Source organism: Salvelinus fontinalis, chromosome 21 (genome assembly GCF_029448725.1).
Source record: "Salvelinus fontinalis isolate EN_2023a chromosome 21, ASM2944872v1, whole genome shotgun sequence".
Taxonomy (NCBI): Eukaryota; Metazoa; Chordata; class Actinopteri; order Salmoniformes; family Salmonidae; genus Salvelinus; species Salvelinus fontinalis.
In genome coordinates, this window is record NC_074685.1 from 46,197,688 (window position 1) to 46,214,857 (window position 17,170).

The 17,170-nt window shown below is 43.1% G+C and overlaps 1 protein-coding gene and 1 non-coding gene across 2 annotated transcripts in view; both read right to left on the reverse strand.

The window, feature by feature from the left end:
- chd1 (chromodomain helicase DNA binding protein 1) overlaps nucleotides 1-17,170 on the reverse strand; it is a 40,348-nt gene that overhangs the window by 17,779 nt on the left and 5,399 nt on the right. The window contains exons 3-19 of the mRNA XM_055875509.1: nucleotides 14,201-14,384; nucleotides 13,702-13,809; nucleotides 13,386-13,438; nucleotides 13,154-13,300; nucleotides 12,318-12,592; nucleotides 11,358-11,583; nucleotides 11,130-11,230; nucleotides 10,740-10,918; nucleotides 9,966-10,090; nucleotides 9,388-9,604; nucleotides 7,677-7,766; nucleotides 7,134-7,324; nucleotides 4,935-5,123; nucleotides 2,430-2,592; nucleotides 1,393-1,545; nucleotides 841-912; nucleotides 467-616 (exon numbers count right to left, since the gene is read on the reverse strand). Coding sequence (XP_055731484.1) covers nucleotides 467-616; nucleotides 841-912; nucleotides 1,393-1,545; nucleotides 2,430-2,592; nucleotides 4,935-5,123; nucleotides 7,134-7,324; nucleotides 7,677-7,766; nucleotides 9,388-9,604; nucleotides 9,966-10,090; nucleotides 10,740-10,918; nucleotides 11,130-11,230; nucleotides 11,358-11,583; nucleotides 12,318-12,592; nucleotides 13,154-13,300; nucleotides 13,386-13,438; nucleotides 13,702-13,809; nucleotides 14,201-14,384 — 2,623 coding nt within the window. The remainder of the gene's footprint in view (nucleotides 1-466; nucleotides 617-840; nucleotides 913-1,392; nucleotides 1,546-2,429; nucleotides 2,593-4,934; nucleotides 5,124-7,133; nucleotides 7,325-7,676; nucleotides 7,767-9,387; nucleotides 9,605-9,965; nucleotides 10,091-10,739; nucleotides 10,919-11,129; nucleotides 11,231-11,357; nucleotides 11,584-12,317; nucleotides 12,593-13,153; nucleotides 13,301-13,385; nucleotides 13,439-13,701; nucleotides 13,810-14,200; nucleotides 14,385-17,170) is intronic.
- LOC129819201 (small nucleolar RNA SNORA53) lies at nucleotides 3,119-3,354 on the reverse strand. Its single transcript, XR_008754047.1, has one exon. It is a non-coding gene; the product is annotated as a small nucleolar RNA SNORA53 (small nucleolar RNA).

The window sequence follows — 17,170 nt, forward strand, 5'->3', positions numbered from 1 at the left end:
GAAATAGTCCTATAATTCCTATAACTACAACCTAAAACTTCTTAAGTGGGAATATTGAAGAACTGGGAATATTGAACCATCAGCTCTCATATGTTCTCATGTTCTGAGCAAGGAACTTAAACTAAATTGATTTTATTTACGTATTAAGTCAAAATAAGTGTTCATTCAGTATTGTTGTAATTGTCATTATTACATATATATATATTTAAAAAATATACATAATAAAAATCGGCCAATTTAATCGGTTTCAGCTTTTTTTGGGTCCTCCAATAAAATCGGTATCAGCGTTAAAATCATAATCAGTTGACCTCTACACTACACATAGATGGTAAGACCAATAGCACAAGGCTCTAAAACCTGTATTAATCAACGCCATTTTGGGTTCTTAGCTGCTTTGTCATTTGGTAACAAAACTTGACGTTGAACTTGACCGCAATTCAACTTCACAAAGTAATTGGTTGCATACCTGTCTCTTCTGGCCAATCCTGTGGGCTCTGGCCTGGGCCTGCAGGTCATTCTGTGGGTTCCAGTCCGAGTCAAATATGACCACCGTGTCGGCTGACGCCAGGTTGATGCCCAGACCGCCCGCCCGTGTTGACAACAAGAAGCAGAAATCCTGGACGGTAGGAAGTGAGATATAATAACGTGGGGTGTAAGATGGTTCATTACAGTAGATTTCCAATTATATATTCACCCCATCAGTGAATTATTGAGTAAAACTATTGAGTAAAATTAGCAGGGTTGGGGTTTTCAACTCGATTCAGGAAGTAATCTGATTTGTCCCCAACCCTGGCTGTTAGCGCAGTAGTAGATATTATGGTGCATTCATTCCACACTTACCTCAGAGCCCTCAGCGTTGAAATGGTCCAGCGCCTGTTTCCTCATCTCTCCCTTGATGGAGCCGTCCAATCTCTACAAAGACGAGACACATTTTAGTCCTCGTCCCAGCAAACTCTCAATGTTCTTCAACGTTTAAATGTTTTTGTATTTTGCTTATCTTTAGGGGTTTAAGTATGGTAATTTTAGGACCTTCTAGGTACTTTGCTTAGATGACCACTGAGCTGAATCCTGACTAGGAAAGCACCTTATTTACCATTTTTAGTAAGCCATCGTGCCTTAAGCCAATACAAGATTTGCAAAAAAATTATCATGTGAACAGATTTCTTTAGGGAGGATTCAACCCACACATTACTTAAAGCAGGACTGCCTAAACTTCTTCCTGGAGATCTACGATACACTAGTTAGTATATGGGAAGGGGAATGTGGTGAAGTCACCCTTAAACACTGATCTTGGGTCAGTTTACAATTTCTCTCACTAATGGGTTAAGTTTAGGATTAGGAGAGTAGAAGCTGATCCTAGATCTGTACATAAGGAGCCAGTGAGCTGCTGACCTGGAAGAGGAACTGGCGGCTCTTCAGGTACTCGGCCAGGATGTCCAGCATCCGGACCATCTGAGAGAAGATGAGCACACGGTGGCCACGCTCCCGCAGACGCAGCAGCAGCTTGTCCAGCAGCACCAGCTTCCCACTGCTCCGGATTAGGTGCTGCAGGGGGAGAGGCAGAGGGGCAGGGGGAGAGATTAGTGGGAATCCATGCGAACTCTGGAAAGAATTCAATATAAATAATAAATATCCTGAAATATGGATATTGGACAAAACGCAGCATCACCTTCTTATTAAAGAGGCCAACGGTAACTAAACATAGGCCTCTCACCCCAGTCCATAAGCAAACTTATAAAAGAGTTGTGTAACACAAGAGTAGCACCAATGTAACAGCCAAAACATGTCAACTAACACTGATGAGTGGCTTGTGGCTGAAACACACACATTCAGCATATTTTTTTTTAGGGTTGAGGTTTACACAGCTCTCACTCTAAGGCAATGTAAAAAATATTGCCCACAAATGTGCCAACATTTTTATTACATGAAAATAGTTTATGATTAGTGAATGTTGATATTTTATTAGATTGTTGTTCCTATTAGCTGAAATCATATTTTTTCAAAGCCATTTTAGCTGACGTGCTAGCTGTTCGGCCTGAACAGATAAAAAAATTAATAATAATCACGTTGTCAACTCCCTCAGAGGCACGTGTTGCTAGGCAACCCCCCTTGCACTTGCGGGGCAGGCTTGCTCCCTGCGTGGCTAGTGTTGTTAGGAAAACGTGATGTAGTGTTATTGGAATGTCCAGCAGTTGTTGGTAAGTAATGAATCTGCTAGCATAATATAATTTTTCAAAACCCAAGACTGTGAGATGCAGCTACTTTCCCACATTTAAAACTCAATTTAGGCTTCAAGTCAGTGGACGTGCTCTCACCCCTCCAGAATGCCTTAATGCCAAGGTTTGACAATTGAGTGAGTAAAGAGTGTCACACAAATGAAAAGTTAAAGTTTGCATGTACATTTATACCCCCCCCCCCACCCCACTCACCTGTAAGGCCTCCTGTTTGTTGTAGAACTCGCTGTCCTCGGGGGGCTTGATGAGATAGCAGTGGTTGCAGCACTTCTTCAGCTCCATCATGATGTTAAGGAAGCCAGACGTGCTACCTTTGGTACCTTTACTCAGGGCCTTGTAGTTCCTCGTCAAGATCCACCTGTTTCACCCAACACACACGCTTAGTAGTTAAAAAATAAAAATAAATACCCCAATATAGCATGATTACTACCATTTGCAATGTATTTAATACAATTTTTTATTAATTTCTGGATTAACTCATTTGGAAAAGGAACACTCCAAATTAACTTTTAACTCAGTCAGGATAAACAGGAAACCTGAAGTTACACCTACATCCTAGGTTTAGTTTATACCCGCACTTAAATACCTAGACTTGGCCTAATTTCCATCCAGATTAATTAAGGTCTATTTTATACCATGTTTGAGAAGTTCAATTTTCCTTAGTCCAGTTTAAAAGCCAAATTAGTCTAAGATTAGGCTTAATTTCTGTCCGGGAAATAGCCCCTCTGTGTTATGGAGCCATATGCCAGTTTACAAGTATATTGAGGCGAGGTAGTTGACTGGTTTATTTATATAAAAGGTGAAGTACATCATTGATATCTTTTGGAACATTGCACACTCCTGATGAAGCCCCCAAAGTCCCAGTGGAACTAAAAAAGGGGTGTGTTGTCCACCCCCCAGCCAAGCTGCACTGGTTGATTCCCAACAGTATAACTGAGAGTTGCCAGTGCAGAAGGAGGGCTGGGGAGGGAGGTAGACTGCTCTACAATGCCAATGACTAAAACACCTCCGACTGTACAGCCAGAAAGATGCTGAGAGCCTCTGGGCTGAAGCTGCAGCACTCGGAGACGACAGTACCAGCACAGGCGCACCCTCCAGAGGTGGATCTAAGAAGTGTTCAAATCTTCCTAAAATGTTATACCAGAGAGATTCCTTTGATGTAATTGATCGATATATTGTGTTAAATGAGGCCAACTGAGTCTAAGCTGTGGAACTGAATATCTGGAGATGTCCTTGACGTGCATAAACATTGATCTATTCTGCTCCCATGTTAGTTTCTATTGGTTTCATGCTTCTGGTCATTTGAATTGCAGGATATGGCAGAGGGCAATGATGCAGAGAGTTGAGTTATGTTACTTGTAGTTCTGTTCAGAATGAGTAGTATCTAGTTGAACGATAAACCAAAAATTACAGACAGCGACGTTGCTGTCTGTAACAGCGACGTCCTCTTACCCAAGCATTTTGCTTACGTCAACAACTTTCCGTGGTTTTTTCTACACAACGTTCCTGTAGATTGTTCTAGAACCATTATTTGGTCAACAGTAATATCATCATGTTGATTCCTGCTATGAAAGCGTTTGCCTGTCCCCCCGTTTCGCTATTGGCTGCTGACTTCCACCGTGCGCACGGAGGAGGGAGAGAAGCAAATCAGAAGCACAAGCATAGGTCCATTCCCAAAAATCGCGGGAAAAATACAGTTTTCAAAGACACTAACTACTGTTGTAGTTAGAGAGGAGAGTCAGTTTTTTTCTCACCTTTAAATATTGAGTTCATGACACAACTTTACAACCGGAGTAGGTGTGCCCAGGGAGCGCAGCGCTCCATTTGCAGTGAACAGGCCTACATCAAGTAACCTAGTCCTAGTGTTGGAAAGCTATTGTAGGACATTAGCCTACATTTACTAATAGAATAATCAATTAGCCTAACATGACTATCTACCAACAATATCATATTTAGAGATAGCAATCTAGCTAAGTGTTTTGAGTTTCCACTTCCTCATGTGGTGAATAATATAGCCTGTAGGACAATGTGCACAAAGATGTGTGGAAATTCTCTGAAGAGACAAATAAATCTGATCATTCTGGATCCCATTTTGACAAGTTGCACCTAAAAAATATCAATCATGCTTCCTGGATAAAGTATGAAGTAGTAAAAAAAAAAAAAAAAAGTCTACCATCTAAATTATGTTATTTTACACAGAAGAAAAAATATGGTCTAGTGTAAAGTAAAATGTATGTTGTTATCGAACAAAATAGTTCCATTAGTCACAATATGTCTTCTGGTCCACATCGCCCAGCTCTAGCATCTCTCCCAAAAATGATTTATCGTAATCGCAAAAAATATATATTTGCCCAATTTGGATTTTTGTTCAAACCACCAACTCTAATATCCATCTGTTCTTACTTGTAGTACAGTTTCTGAATAAATAGTAATTTAGACAGCTTTTTTGTTAAAATAGGCCTACATTTTGGTTCTCAATTTTACCCACTTGAGTTAACGAATACTAACATCCGTTCGGATAACCGGATATTTGCTTAACCGTACCCAACCCTAGTAGTATCTATCTGTTCTGACTTATAGTACGGTGTCTGAATGAGTACTAATTGTCTGTTCTTGCTCATAGTACTGTTTCTGAAAAGAATGCATATCTTTTCTTACCAGTAGTACCGTTTCTGAATGAGTAGTATTCATCTGTCTTACTTGTAGTACTGCTTCTGAATGGCGCTCATCTCCACTCTGAGGATCTGCTCCACTTTAGCAGGAAGAGACTTCTCCACATCCTTCTTGACTCTACGCAGCAGGAAGGGCTCCAGCTCCTTGTGTAGACTGGTGTAGCCAGAGTCCCTACCCTTCCCATGTTCCTCCTCAAATATCTCCCACGAGTGGAACCTGAAAACACAAACACGGGAAGAAGGCCAGACATCAGCAATGCTCTGAGGACCAAAAGCTCCAGAACAAGGACAATGAAACAGAACAAAACATATTTCAACCAGCTTGGTACCTTAATTCCCAGTCACCCCATGATATTACAGAGGACAGTTCTCTGATACACACACAATTAACTCATATAGGACAGTTAGTCTTCACACAGAGCGTTGGGCCACTAACCGAAAAGTCACTGGTTCGAATCACAGAGCCGAAAAGGTGCCAAATCTGTCGATGTGACCTTAAGTGCAAGGCACTTAAACCCAATTGCTCCAGGGGCGCTGGACAATGTTTGGAGGAAGCCTACAGTGTTGCTTGGAAGGAGCCCACAGTGTTGCTTGGAAGGAGCCCACAGTGTTGCTTGGAAGGAGCCCACAGTGTTGCTTGGAAGGAGCCCACAGTGTTGCTTGGAAGGAGCCCACAGTGTTGCTTGGAAGGAGCCCACAGTGTTGCTTGGAAGGAGCCCACAGTGTTGCTTGGAAGGAGCCCACAGTGTTGCTTGGAAGGAGCCCACAGTGTTGTTTGGAGGGAGCCCACAGTGTTGCTTGGAGGAAGCCTACAGTGTTGCTTGGAAGGAGCCCACAGTGTTGCTTGGAAGGAGCCCACAGTGTTGCTTGGAAGGAGCCCACAGTGTTGCTTGGAAGGAGCCCACAGTGTTGCTTGGAAGGAGCCCACAGTGTTGCTTGGAAGGAGCCCACAGTGTTGCTTGGAAGGAGCCCACAGTGTTGCTTGGAAGGAGCCCACAGTGTTGCTTGGAGGGAGCCCACAGTGTTGCTTGGAGGGAGCCCACAGTGTTGCTTGGAGGGAGCCCACAGTGTTGCTTGGAGGGAGCCCACAGTGTTGCTTGGAGGGAGCCCACAGTGTTGCTTGGAGGGAGCCCACAGTGTTGCTTGGAGGGAGCCCACAGTGTTGCTTGGAGGGAGCCTACAGTGTTGCTTGGAGGGAGCCCACAGTGTTGCTTGGAGGGAGCCCACAGTGTTGCTTGGAGGGAGCCCACAGTGTTGCTTGGAGGGAGCCTACAGTGTTGCTTGGAGGGAGCCTACAGTGTTGCTTGGAGGGAGCCTACAGTGTTGCTTGGAGGGAGCCCACAGTGTTGCTTGGAGGGAGCCCACAGTGTTGCTTGGAAGGAGCCTACAGTGTTGTTTGGAGGGAGCCTACAGTGTTGCTTGGAGGGAGCCCACAGTGTTGCTTGGAGGGAGCCCACAGTGTTGCTTGGAGGGAGCCCACAGTGATGCTTGGAGGGAGCCTACAGTGTTGCTTGGAGGGAGCCTACAGTGTTGCTTGGAGGGAGCCCACAGTGTTGCTTGGAGGGAGCCCACAGTGTTGCTTGGAAGGAGCCTACAGTGTTGTTTGGAAGGAGCCCACAGTGTTGCTTGGAGGGAGCCCACAGTGTTGCTTGGAGGGAGCCCACAGTGTTGCTTGGAGGGAGCCCACAGTGTTGCTTGGAGGGAGCCCACAGTGTTGCTTGGAAGGAGCCCACAGTGTTGCTTGGAGGGAGCCCACAGTGTTGCTTGGAGGGAGCCTACAGTGTTGCTTGGAGGGAGCCTACCGTGTTGCTTGGAGGGAGCCTACCGTGTTGCTTGGAAGGAGCCTACCGTGTTGCTTGGAATGATTGCAAGTGAACTAATTTTAGAGCAGATGGTGTTAAAACTGTAGCATAGCATACCGTGTATTTTGCTTAGTGCAGTTTGCAGTTGAGTTTTGGCCACATGAAAGAAAAATGCTGTGTTGTTGTCGTCTTACAGTAACGTTATACTACGCTATTATATACACGGTTCTGTTATGTAGAATACTGTGATCATTGTGATATTTTCAGACATTGATTCAGCTTTGATCTAACTTCACTAAACGAGCACCATCGGATACGCAGCCACTCCGTTAACTCATATAGGACAGCTAGTCTTCACACACACACAATTAAATCAAAATAGGACAGTCAACACCCCACCTTCCCCCACCGGCTAGGTGACCTACTTTTCGGGCATGATGAAGTGCAGCAATGACCAGAGCTCTTTGAGTGAGTTCTGCAGCGGCGTGCCGGTGATGAGCAGCCGGTGGTTGGACTTGAAGTCCATCATGGTCTTATAAAGGAGCGAGTCGTCGTTCTTCAGCCGGTGGGCCTCATCCACGCCGATGAAGGCCCATGGCACGTTCCCCAGGAATCCCTGCATAGTGGACACAAAGTGGTAGTTACACAATGTGGTGCTAATGGCTCACTGGGTTAGCACATGGTGATGGCCACACCAGGGTTGGGTCTTCCATGTTAATGTTGACAAGTAAATCTCTTGGGCAAAAGCTAAATGACTACATTAAAAGGGATACTTCATGATTTTGGCAAAGAAGCACTTGATCTAGTTCCCCAGAATCAGATGAACTCATGGATACCATGTTTCTGTCCTCTGTGTATGCAGTTTAGCTCAGGTATTATTGTGTAAAACATTAATTGATTAATGACGTTTATTGCTCTTCGAGAGTAAAATCTTTCAACTCACAAAGATCTAAGAAATGCGAACTTACCTTATCTTTTAGGAGAATTTCATATGTTGTTAGCAGGATGTTAAACTTGAGTCTCTTGTTCTGAACGTGCATCCATTCATGTGTTCTGATCTAAAAAGTAACAAAGGAGGAATTCATAATTAAATGCAGCGTCAACTCATAGAAAAGGTGTCTCAATCTATAAATAGTAACTTCATTGTAAAACACTCCTCAAATATCAAGTACCAAAAACACCTATTATTTAACCTTTATTTTACTAGTCAAGTCAGTTAATAACAACTTCTTATTTACAATGACGTACCCCGGCCAAACCCTAAACCGGACAATGCTGGGCCAATTGTGTGCAGCTCTATGGGAACCCCAATCACGGCCGGTTGTGATACAGTTAAATAAAGGTTAAATAAATAAAGTGTCTTAGACCGCTGCACCACTCGGGAGCTCCTATGCAATATCAGCAGTTTGAAAAACCCTCTCATCTGTTCTGAATCATAAATAATCTAATGGGGAATATTAATGTATACCCCCATCATATCCATCACTGAGGCTGGAGCCTATCATGTCATCTATCATATTGTTAGAAATTTAGGCTATTCTCAATAACAAACTCCAATACAAATCAGAAGCAAAAAAATAGGTTTATTTGAGAAGGACAAATCAAGATGTTATGCTGGGAGGTAGATGTTCTGTCTCCCGTCCTCAGCCCCCCCCCCGAACAAAGTAACAGGATGCCATTTATAACCCCCCCCCCCACCATAGCCTGGGTTTGACCAATCAGAAGTGTTTGCAGTCCAACTTAGCCAATGGCCAAATAACAAGTATCCTGCCGCCGACTCAATGTACAGACCAATGAAAACGTGGCACACGTTGCCCTGAGTTCAGCAGTGACATTCCACCGATTCTGAACATATGTTGAACTGAAACCCAACTCCTATTTACAATTCGCTATTGACCATTAGTACTCTAGTCCTCTCAATCTATCCGTTGTGTATTTATCTTCAAAATATTCTTAAATCCAACACTACTGCTGCAGCCTACCATGTCAACCATCATACCCATAATTCCCATGTCATCCATCATACCCATAACTCCCATGTCATCCATCATACCCATAACTCCCATGTCATGCATCATACCCATAACTCCCATGTCATCCATAACTCCCATGTCATCCATCATACCCATAACTCCCATGTCATCCATCATACCCATAACTCCCATGTCATCCATCATACCCATAACTCCCATGTCATCCATCATACCCATAACTCCCATGTCATCCATCATACCCATAACTCCCATGTCATCCATCATACCCATAACTCCCATGCCATCCATCATACCCATAACTCCCATGTCATCCATCATACCCATAACTCCCATGCCATCCATCATACCCATAACTCCCATGCCATCCATCATACCCATAACTCCCATGCCACCCATAACTCCCATGCCATCCATCATACCCATAACTCCCATGCCATCCATCATACCCATAACTCCCATGTCATCCATCATACCCATAACTCCCATGTCATCAATCATACCCATAACTCCCATGTCATCCATCATACCCATAACTCCCATGTCATCCATCATACCCATAACTCCCATGTCATCCATCATACCCATAACTCCCATGTCATCCATCATACCCATAACTCCCATGTCATCCATCATACCCATAACTCCCATGTCTTCTATCATATCCATCACTACGGCTGTAGCCTACCATGCCCCGGCTGCTAATGTCACCCAGGTAGACCACCACGTTCATGAGGGGGGCCCACAGTTGGATCTCTCTCTGCCAGGAGACGAGCGTGGACAGGGGCACCACCAGCAGGAATGGTCCATACAGCTGGTGTTCATGGAACTGGTAGTTGAGGAAGGAGATGGTCTGGATGGTTTTTCCCAGGCCCATCTCGTCTGCCAGGATGCAACTGTTCCCCCTGGGGAAAGAAGAGAGGATGGTGAGAAAAGTGTTAGGGGCACCGACGGGATGATGCAAACACATTTTTTTGAATTAAAAAATAATTGTAAAAATATGTTGTACCGTATTCAAAAAAATATTGTATTTTTTATCTTCAGTAAAGTTATTCTAAGTGATTTTATTGTCTGGTTTCAGATGGTGAAAAGTGAAATCGAAATAAAATTCAGGATGTCTGGGCTTCGAACAGTATATTAATTATGAAACACCCAATTGCTGAGTTTACCACAAAATATATATATGCGAAAATTATTCTGCAAAAAATTGGAATACAACAACCATGGTGACAACAACAACGGAAGCTCAAGAAGACTATGACATACTTGCACCATGAGTGAGCCATCCAGTTCAAGCTGTCCAACTGGTAGTCTCGGAGCTGCAGTCCTTCTCCACCGATATAGGACGGCTGTTTCTTCATGGGAATAAACCTTGGCCTCTGTTTCAACACCTGACGGGGAGACAGGAGAAAGCGTGAGTGAGTTTGAAATTAAAAATTCAAACAAGTTATTGCAACGAGTCAGACAGTTCTGTCATTCCAAAAATGGGACGACAGCTCTAAGTCAACTCCTCAAACTACTGCCCGGTTCCTAAAACGATCCCAAGTCTCTACAACTGGGTCCTTGCCAGGTCCTCAACTTTTAAAGGGAATGGATAGGTAACATAAAAATGACAACATTGCTGACTTCCCCTCTCCAATCCAATCCGATGTGCTACGCAAGGACAGACCACGAGGGGCTATAAGTGGAGGAAATTGGTTAAGTTAAATAAAAAAGACAAATAACCAGGAATTAGGCTAAAAGGAAATCTGTACTCAAGAACAGCCCAAAATATATATATATATACACACGAGATTGTGTCTTTTATTTACCAAGGCAAGTCCGTTAAGAACAAATTATTATTTACAATGACGGCCTACACCGTTCCCGTCTAAGTGTATGAAATTGTTATTTTCTAAGTACAATTTATTTTTGGGCTTAGTTGTGGTCAATTTGCAGTGTAGAAATTATTATGGTTATGTTCCAGCACCGACAAATCTGCCCGCGGCTGAATCTAGTCGCCTATACCTGGTCTAGGGGCAATATTAACCTACTCTTTACCTTGCAGTCTCTGGAGGGAATGGTCTTGGACTGGTTTCTGCGCATATAGTCATCTATGCTCTTCTGGTACTTTCTGGAGATGAGGGCTCCGTCCTCCCAGCTGCACTCTGAGTACGACAGGCCCTGCCACTTGCACAGGTAGTCCGGAAAACCCGCCGCCGACTTCTGATTTGAATGCCCTGGGTGACATTAAAACAGACTACATGTTAAAAAGGTGCAATTCCCGATCAAAACAAAATGTTTAGGCAATACTTTAAGAATGTTATTTATAGAACTACCACAAGACTGACTCTGCATAAAGTAGTGTAGTCTGCTCTATACGTTTCATCCTATGTCCGAGCCCCAAACCGCAAACAATGAAAGGAATGCCTCGGCAGTAGGACATCTCACCAATTATCCTCTCCACCAGCTGATATTGTGAGTGTAAGTCGTCCATGAGTTCCTGTTGACAGTTAAAGTATTCCACATCCTCTGGTGAAGAACATTTTATCCTGGAGAAGGAAAACATTATAGTAAAAAAGCCTGGAACTCAAAAACACATCTTTCAACCAATAGCCAAGGCCACATTACAATTGAAACGTACACATCTGTTTTCCCCTCGCGGGCTAACTATCTTACCATTTCTTCTTGTCCGATTCCTTCTTCTTGAAGTTGTCTAGTTTCTTCATGCCCTTAACGTTCTGCAGCTTCAGCGTCTCCTCCGTCTCCCAGGTGTTGTGGATATGGGACCAGCCTTTCCACTTGAACAGGTACTGCTGCTCGCCCGCCTCCTTGTTGGTGTTGAAGTTGGCGTTGGGGTCTCCGTCCGCCTCCACTGCGTACACTGTGGTGGTGCCTCCCGTCGCTGTGGGGGGGGAAAAAAATAACAACCAGTGTTAAGTATGGGAATATTAATTTTTTAAATCTTTTTTTGATCAAAAAACTAACAAACAAGCACGCAATATATCATGCCAGATCAGGCCAACTAAAAGAGACTATGTCTTTGAAAGCTGCTTCCTCTGCAGGTGGAGAGGGTCAGTTCATGGTGTCAGAGTAGAGAGCAGGTCAGAGGATGGTAAATTACTCTTATGATCTGGTACAGGGCAAGTCTGGGTACCAGCCTGACTCTTATAGTCACTGGACTTCTCTTCCACTCTGATGCAGGGATGCCTCAGCAGCTCTGAGTGCAAGAAAGCTCACTACACAAAGAACAGAGTAGTAGCCAGTCATCCTCACTACGAGCACTCTGCCTCACCACTTTCTCCCGTTCCTCTCACGCTACAAGCAGCCAGGTGAAATAAAAAAAGCTGGTACTCTGTCCAGATGCATTTTTTTTAAACAAAACATGTTGAACCTAGCCAGCCAAGACAAAAAGAGTTGACCGGTCAGTCAATCTGCAAATCCGTGGCTCAGAAACACCAGATATATGCAACAAAAACTTAATAAGAAAATGATTTTAAAAAACAATGAAAAGAACACAATAAATAACTAAATATGTAAAAATGTACAGGACCTCTGTCTAAGTTGCTACCAGGGCGTCATGGCAACTATCAACTTAGTTGAGAGGGTACATTGACTCTTCTGGTTTTTCCCCTTTACCTCCTCTCCTCCCTATCCGCGTCTCCATCACGCGCTCCAGGGTCTCAAACTCATCCTCGTCTGGCGGAGGCACATCCTCCCCGCACACCTCCACCAGGTCGTCAGAGTCAGTCTTCTGCTCCTCGTCCTCCTTGTAGCTGACGTTCTGCGTGGCCTGGCGCCTGGGCCCCTGGTTCGACGACGACTTCTTGCCGTCATAGTCGTCGTCCGAGGATGAGCCCGCAGAGGGCTTTTTCCTCTGCACATTGCTCTTCTTCCCGTTTCTGGCGTTGGCCCTGAAGGGAGAGAGAGCAGACAGACACGTTACGGTGAGTTCTGGACAACTGCTTTTAGAACAGGAGAGTTACGAAGTACCAGACAGTGGTGCTGCAACATATGGACCCAACATGAGCAGAAATGTTGTTCTGTGAGAGTTCTAGTCAATGACTGAAAGGGTGTTTCCTCTCCTTGACCCTTAAAGGTCATTTGATCTTCAAATCAAATTATATTTGTCACATACACAGATTACAGCAGGTCTAAAAGGTGCCGTGAACTGCTTACGTGCTAGCTGCTTCAACAACATAGCACATCTTTATAGCCAGAGTGCATTGACCGTCAATTGATGAATTGTGGTGGCTGAGCATCCATTCTAAAAGGATTGGTTTGGATCCAGAAGCTGTTACCATACTGATACTAGGGATAAAATCAAACTGATCTATGGGATCAATGGACCTAATAGGTATAAACTTTGAAAATGAACTATTTCCACAGTGAAAGGGCAAAAATTAGGTGTCTCGATAAGATAAATAGTAATCTGTTGGCATACAACAGCTTTCGAGGGGGAAAAACACTCTTACTTGGTTGGAAGCTTCCTGCTTTTGACTTTATGACTGGGCTCGTAATCATCCGACTCTTCACTGTGCTCCTGTTCCTGTGCTGACGAGTCAGAACCGGAACCACTTCCAGAACCCGACCCAGACCCGGAGGACGATCCAGAACCCGATCTAGAGGGAGCATTATACCACCATTATAGCCCACAGTCAGTGTGTTTGATATCACCACTGAACGGTGTCAGGGAGTACAACTCACTTTCTTCTCTTTCCACTCGAGTCGTCATCTGAATCCTCACTGCTCGACGAATCCTAAAAAACATCAAATGGAAAACAGATTAGAAAACAAATCCCAAATAACATGTTCTAGCCTACCTGGGTGTAATGTTGTGCGTTATAACCTATATATTACCAAATCAATGAATGGCAGAACTAACTACCACCAAACACCAGGCTATACATCTGAGTGAAATGTTATTCAAATTTTAAAAAAAATCTCCCATCTTCACTGAATTTGAGCCTTAGAACACACTTTGAATAACGGTGGAATTAGAATGATTAATAACGCCACCCACCGATCCACTGTTTGAAGAGCTCTGTTGTTGTTGTTGCTGCTGGAGTTGCTGTTTCCTGAGCATAGCTGACCTTTGAACCGCTAGGATACTGGGGTTGGACTTCCAGAACTGAGATAAAGATAGGAGCGTCAGCTACAAGTCAAGGACAGTTCCCCCGTGGACAAGGCAGTTCTTGTTCAACAGAAATACAAAATGGGGCTGTTGACCAGGGTCGTATGTATCACTGGTCTGATTTAGGTTCAATTTGGCCTTTTAGATTGCAATGAATAAGATGACATGGTAAGGAGAGACTTGATACTGAATCAGCTCATTTACTCTGAGATGCTTGACACATACAGCCCCAGAACTCAGATCTTTTGATTAGATCGCTTATCTTGTTTGAACTATCCAACCTCTACTCTTTCACTTCAACCTGACAAGATCATGTTTGTGCTAAGCACAGTGAATCAATTTCAAAATTACATTTCACGTAGTTTTAGGTGAATGTCGGTGTTCCTACCTCGGCTCCGTCGATCTTGGCTTTGTTTTCTGGTTCGTTCTTCTCCTTGGATTTCCCAGAGTCGGAATCGGACTGGCTGCCGGAGTCTGAGCCGCTTCCTGAGCCGCTTCCTGAGCTGCTACTGGAGCTGGAACTGGAGCTGGAGCCTGATCCAGAGCCCGACCCGGACTCATCGTCCGAGTTGCTGCAAGCAAACAAATAATTTCTTAGACTAAGATCAACACGATAACCTATACTTGAAGTGGACTGAAATAGATGTCTGGACTCTGTAGTCATTTCGGGTGCCTGTACCATTTACATTTAGGTGCCAGAACTCTGCAATATTTTTTAAATAAAGATGTATGCCTTCTAAGAGGTGCCCGTACTTAACCAGTAGACAATTCTAGGTGTGTTCCTGCCCAAGTCTAGCACTGATAACTAAACACACAGAACTCTTAGGAAATCCTAGAGCCATGTCTAAAGAGTTTTCATTTTAGATGACTCAGTTGTGAGCACACTGCCTTCTTGCGTGCGAATGTGCATATCTCACTCTGCCTCAAAACAACAACAAAGCATATGTGGTGCTCCAGCCCTTCAAACAACACGGCTAAACTTGAGTATGGAGGCCGTTGGTAAGGACTAGGTAGAAGCTAAATAACATGTTAATGGCGATGCAAAACATATCTGTACTCTCTACATGAGCATGTAAATAAATCACTATGCCATATTTTGGTTAACAAAAACAATACTGTGCCGAACAAAAATATAAATGCAACAATTTCAAAGATTTTACTGAGTTACAGTTCAAATAAGAAAATCAGTCAATTGAAATATATTAATTCGGCATTAATCTATGGATTTCACATGACTGGGAATACAGATATGCATCTGTTGGTCACAGATACGTAAAAATAATAAGATAAAAAAAGAAGGTAGGGGAGTGGATCAGAAAACCAGTCAGTATCTGATATGACCACCATTTGCCTCATGCAGCGCGATACATCTCCTTTGCATAGAATTGATCAGGCTGTTGATTGTGACCTGTGGAATGTTGCCCCACTCCTCTTCAATGACTGTGTGAAGTCAAATCCAATTTTATTGGTCACATACACGTGTTTAGCAGATGTTATTGCTGGTGTAGTGAAATGCGTGTTTCTAACTCCGACAGTGCACTAATATCCAACCTTTTGGCCCAGTGTTGTCCGGGTTTGGACAGGGTAGGCCGTCATTGTAAATAAGATTTTGTTCTTAACTGACACGCCTGGTTAATTTAAGGTTCAATAAAAAATAAAAAATAGACTAACAATTTCACAACATATACACAATACACACAAATCTAAGTAAAGGAATGTAATTAATAATACATAAATATATGGATGAGCAATGTCAGAGCGGCACAGACTAAGATACAGTAGAGAAAAGTATAGAAAACAGTATATGCATATGAGATGAGTAAAGCAAGATATGTAAACATTATTAAAATGGCTAGTGTTCCGTTATTAAAGTGACCAGTGATTTCAAGACAATGTATACAGGCAACATCCTCTAATGTGCTAGTGATGGCTAATTAACAGTCTAGAGGGCGACCGATTATGGTTTTTCAACACCAATACCGATTTTTGGAGGACCCCAAAAAAATGATAAAGATTAAATTGGCAGATTTTTATATATATATATATACATTTGTAATAATGACAATTACAACACGGAATGAACACTTCTTAATTAACTTAATAAGACAAAATCAATTTAGTCTCAAATAAATAATGAAACATGTTCAATTTGGTTTAAATAACGCAAACCATGTTGGAGAAGAAAGTAAAAGTGCAGTATGTGCCATGTAAAAAAGCTATAAAAAAAAAGTTTAAGTTCCTTGCTCAGAACATGAGAACATATTAAACGCTGGTGGTTCGTTTTAACATGAGTCTTCAATATTCCCATGTGGCAACCCTCAGTCTAAATATTGCTGTTACATTGCACAACCTTCAACGTTATGTCATAATTATGTAAAATTATAGCAAAATAAGTACGTTCTTTGTTAGGAAGAAATTGATTTCACACAGTTCGCAACGTGCCAGGCAGCCCAAACTGCTGCATATACCCTGACTCTGCTTGCACTGAACGCAAGAGAAGTGACACAATTTCCCTAGTTAATATTGCCTGCTAACATGCATTTCTTAACTAAATATGCAAGTTAAAAAAATATACTTCTGTATTGATTTTAAGAAAGGCATTGATGTTCATGGTTAGGTACATTGGTGCAACGATTGTTCTTCTTTCGCAAATGCGCTTTTGTTAAATCACCACCCGTTTGGCGAAGTAGGCTGTGATTCGATGATAAATTAACAGGCACCGCATTGATTATATGCAACGCAGGACAAGCTAGCTCACCTAGTAATATCAACCAAGTGTAGTTAACTAGTGATTATGTTAAGATTGTTTTTTTATGAGATAAGTTTAATGCTAGCTAGCAACTTACCATGGCTCCTTGCTGCACTCGAGTAACAGGTGGTCAGCCTGCCACGCAGTCTCCCTGTGGATTGCAATGGAATCGGCGTCCAAAAATGTTGATTACCGATTGTTATGAAAACTTGAAAATCGGCCATGCCAATTAAATCAGTCGACCTCTATAGCAGTCTGATGGCCTTGAGATAGATGTTTTTCAGTCCCAGCTTTGATGCACCTGTACTGAGCATGCCTTCTGGATGATAGCAGGGTGAATAGGCAGTGGCTTAAGTGGTTGATGTCCTTGACATCGGGTCCTGTAGGTGTCCTGGAGGACAGGTAGTATGCCCCTGGTGATGCGTTGGGCAGACTCTAGAGAGCCGTGCGGTTGCAGGCGGTGCAGTTGTCGTACCAGTCGGTGATACAGCCCAAAAGGATGCTCTCAATTGTGCACCTGTAAAAGTTTGTGAGGGCTTTAGGTGACAAGACAAATTTCTTCAGCCTCCTGAGGTTGAACAGGCGCTATTGCGCCTTCTTCACCACACT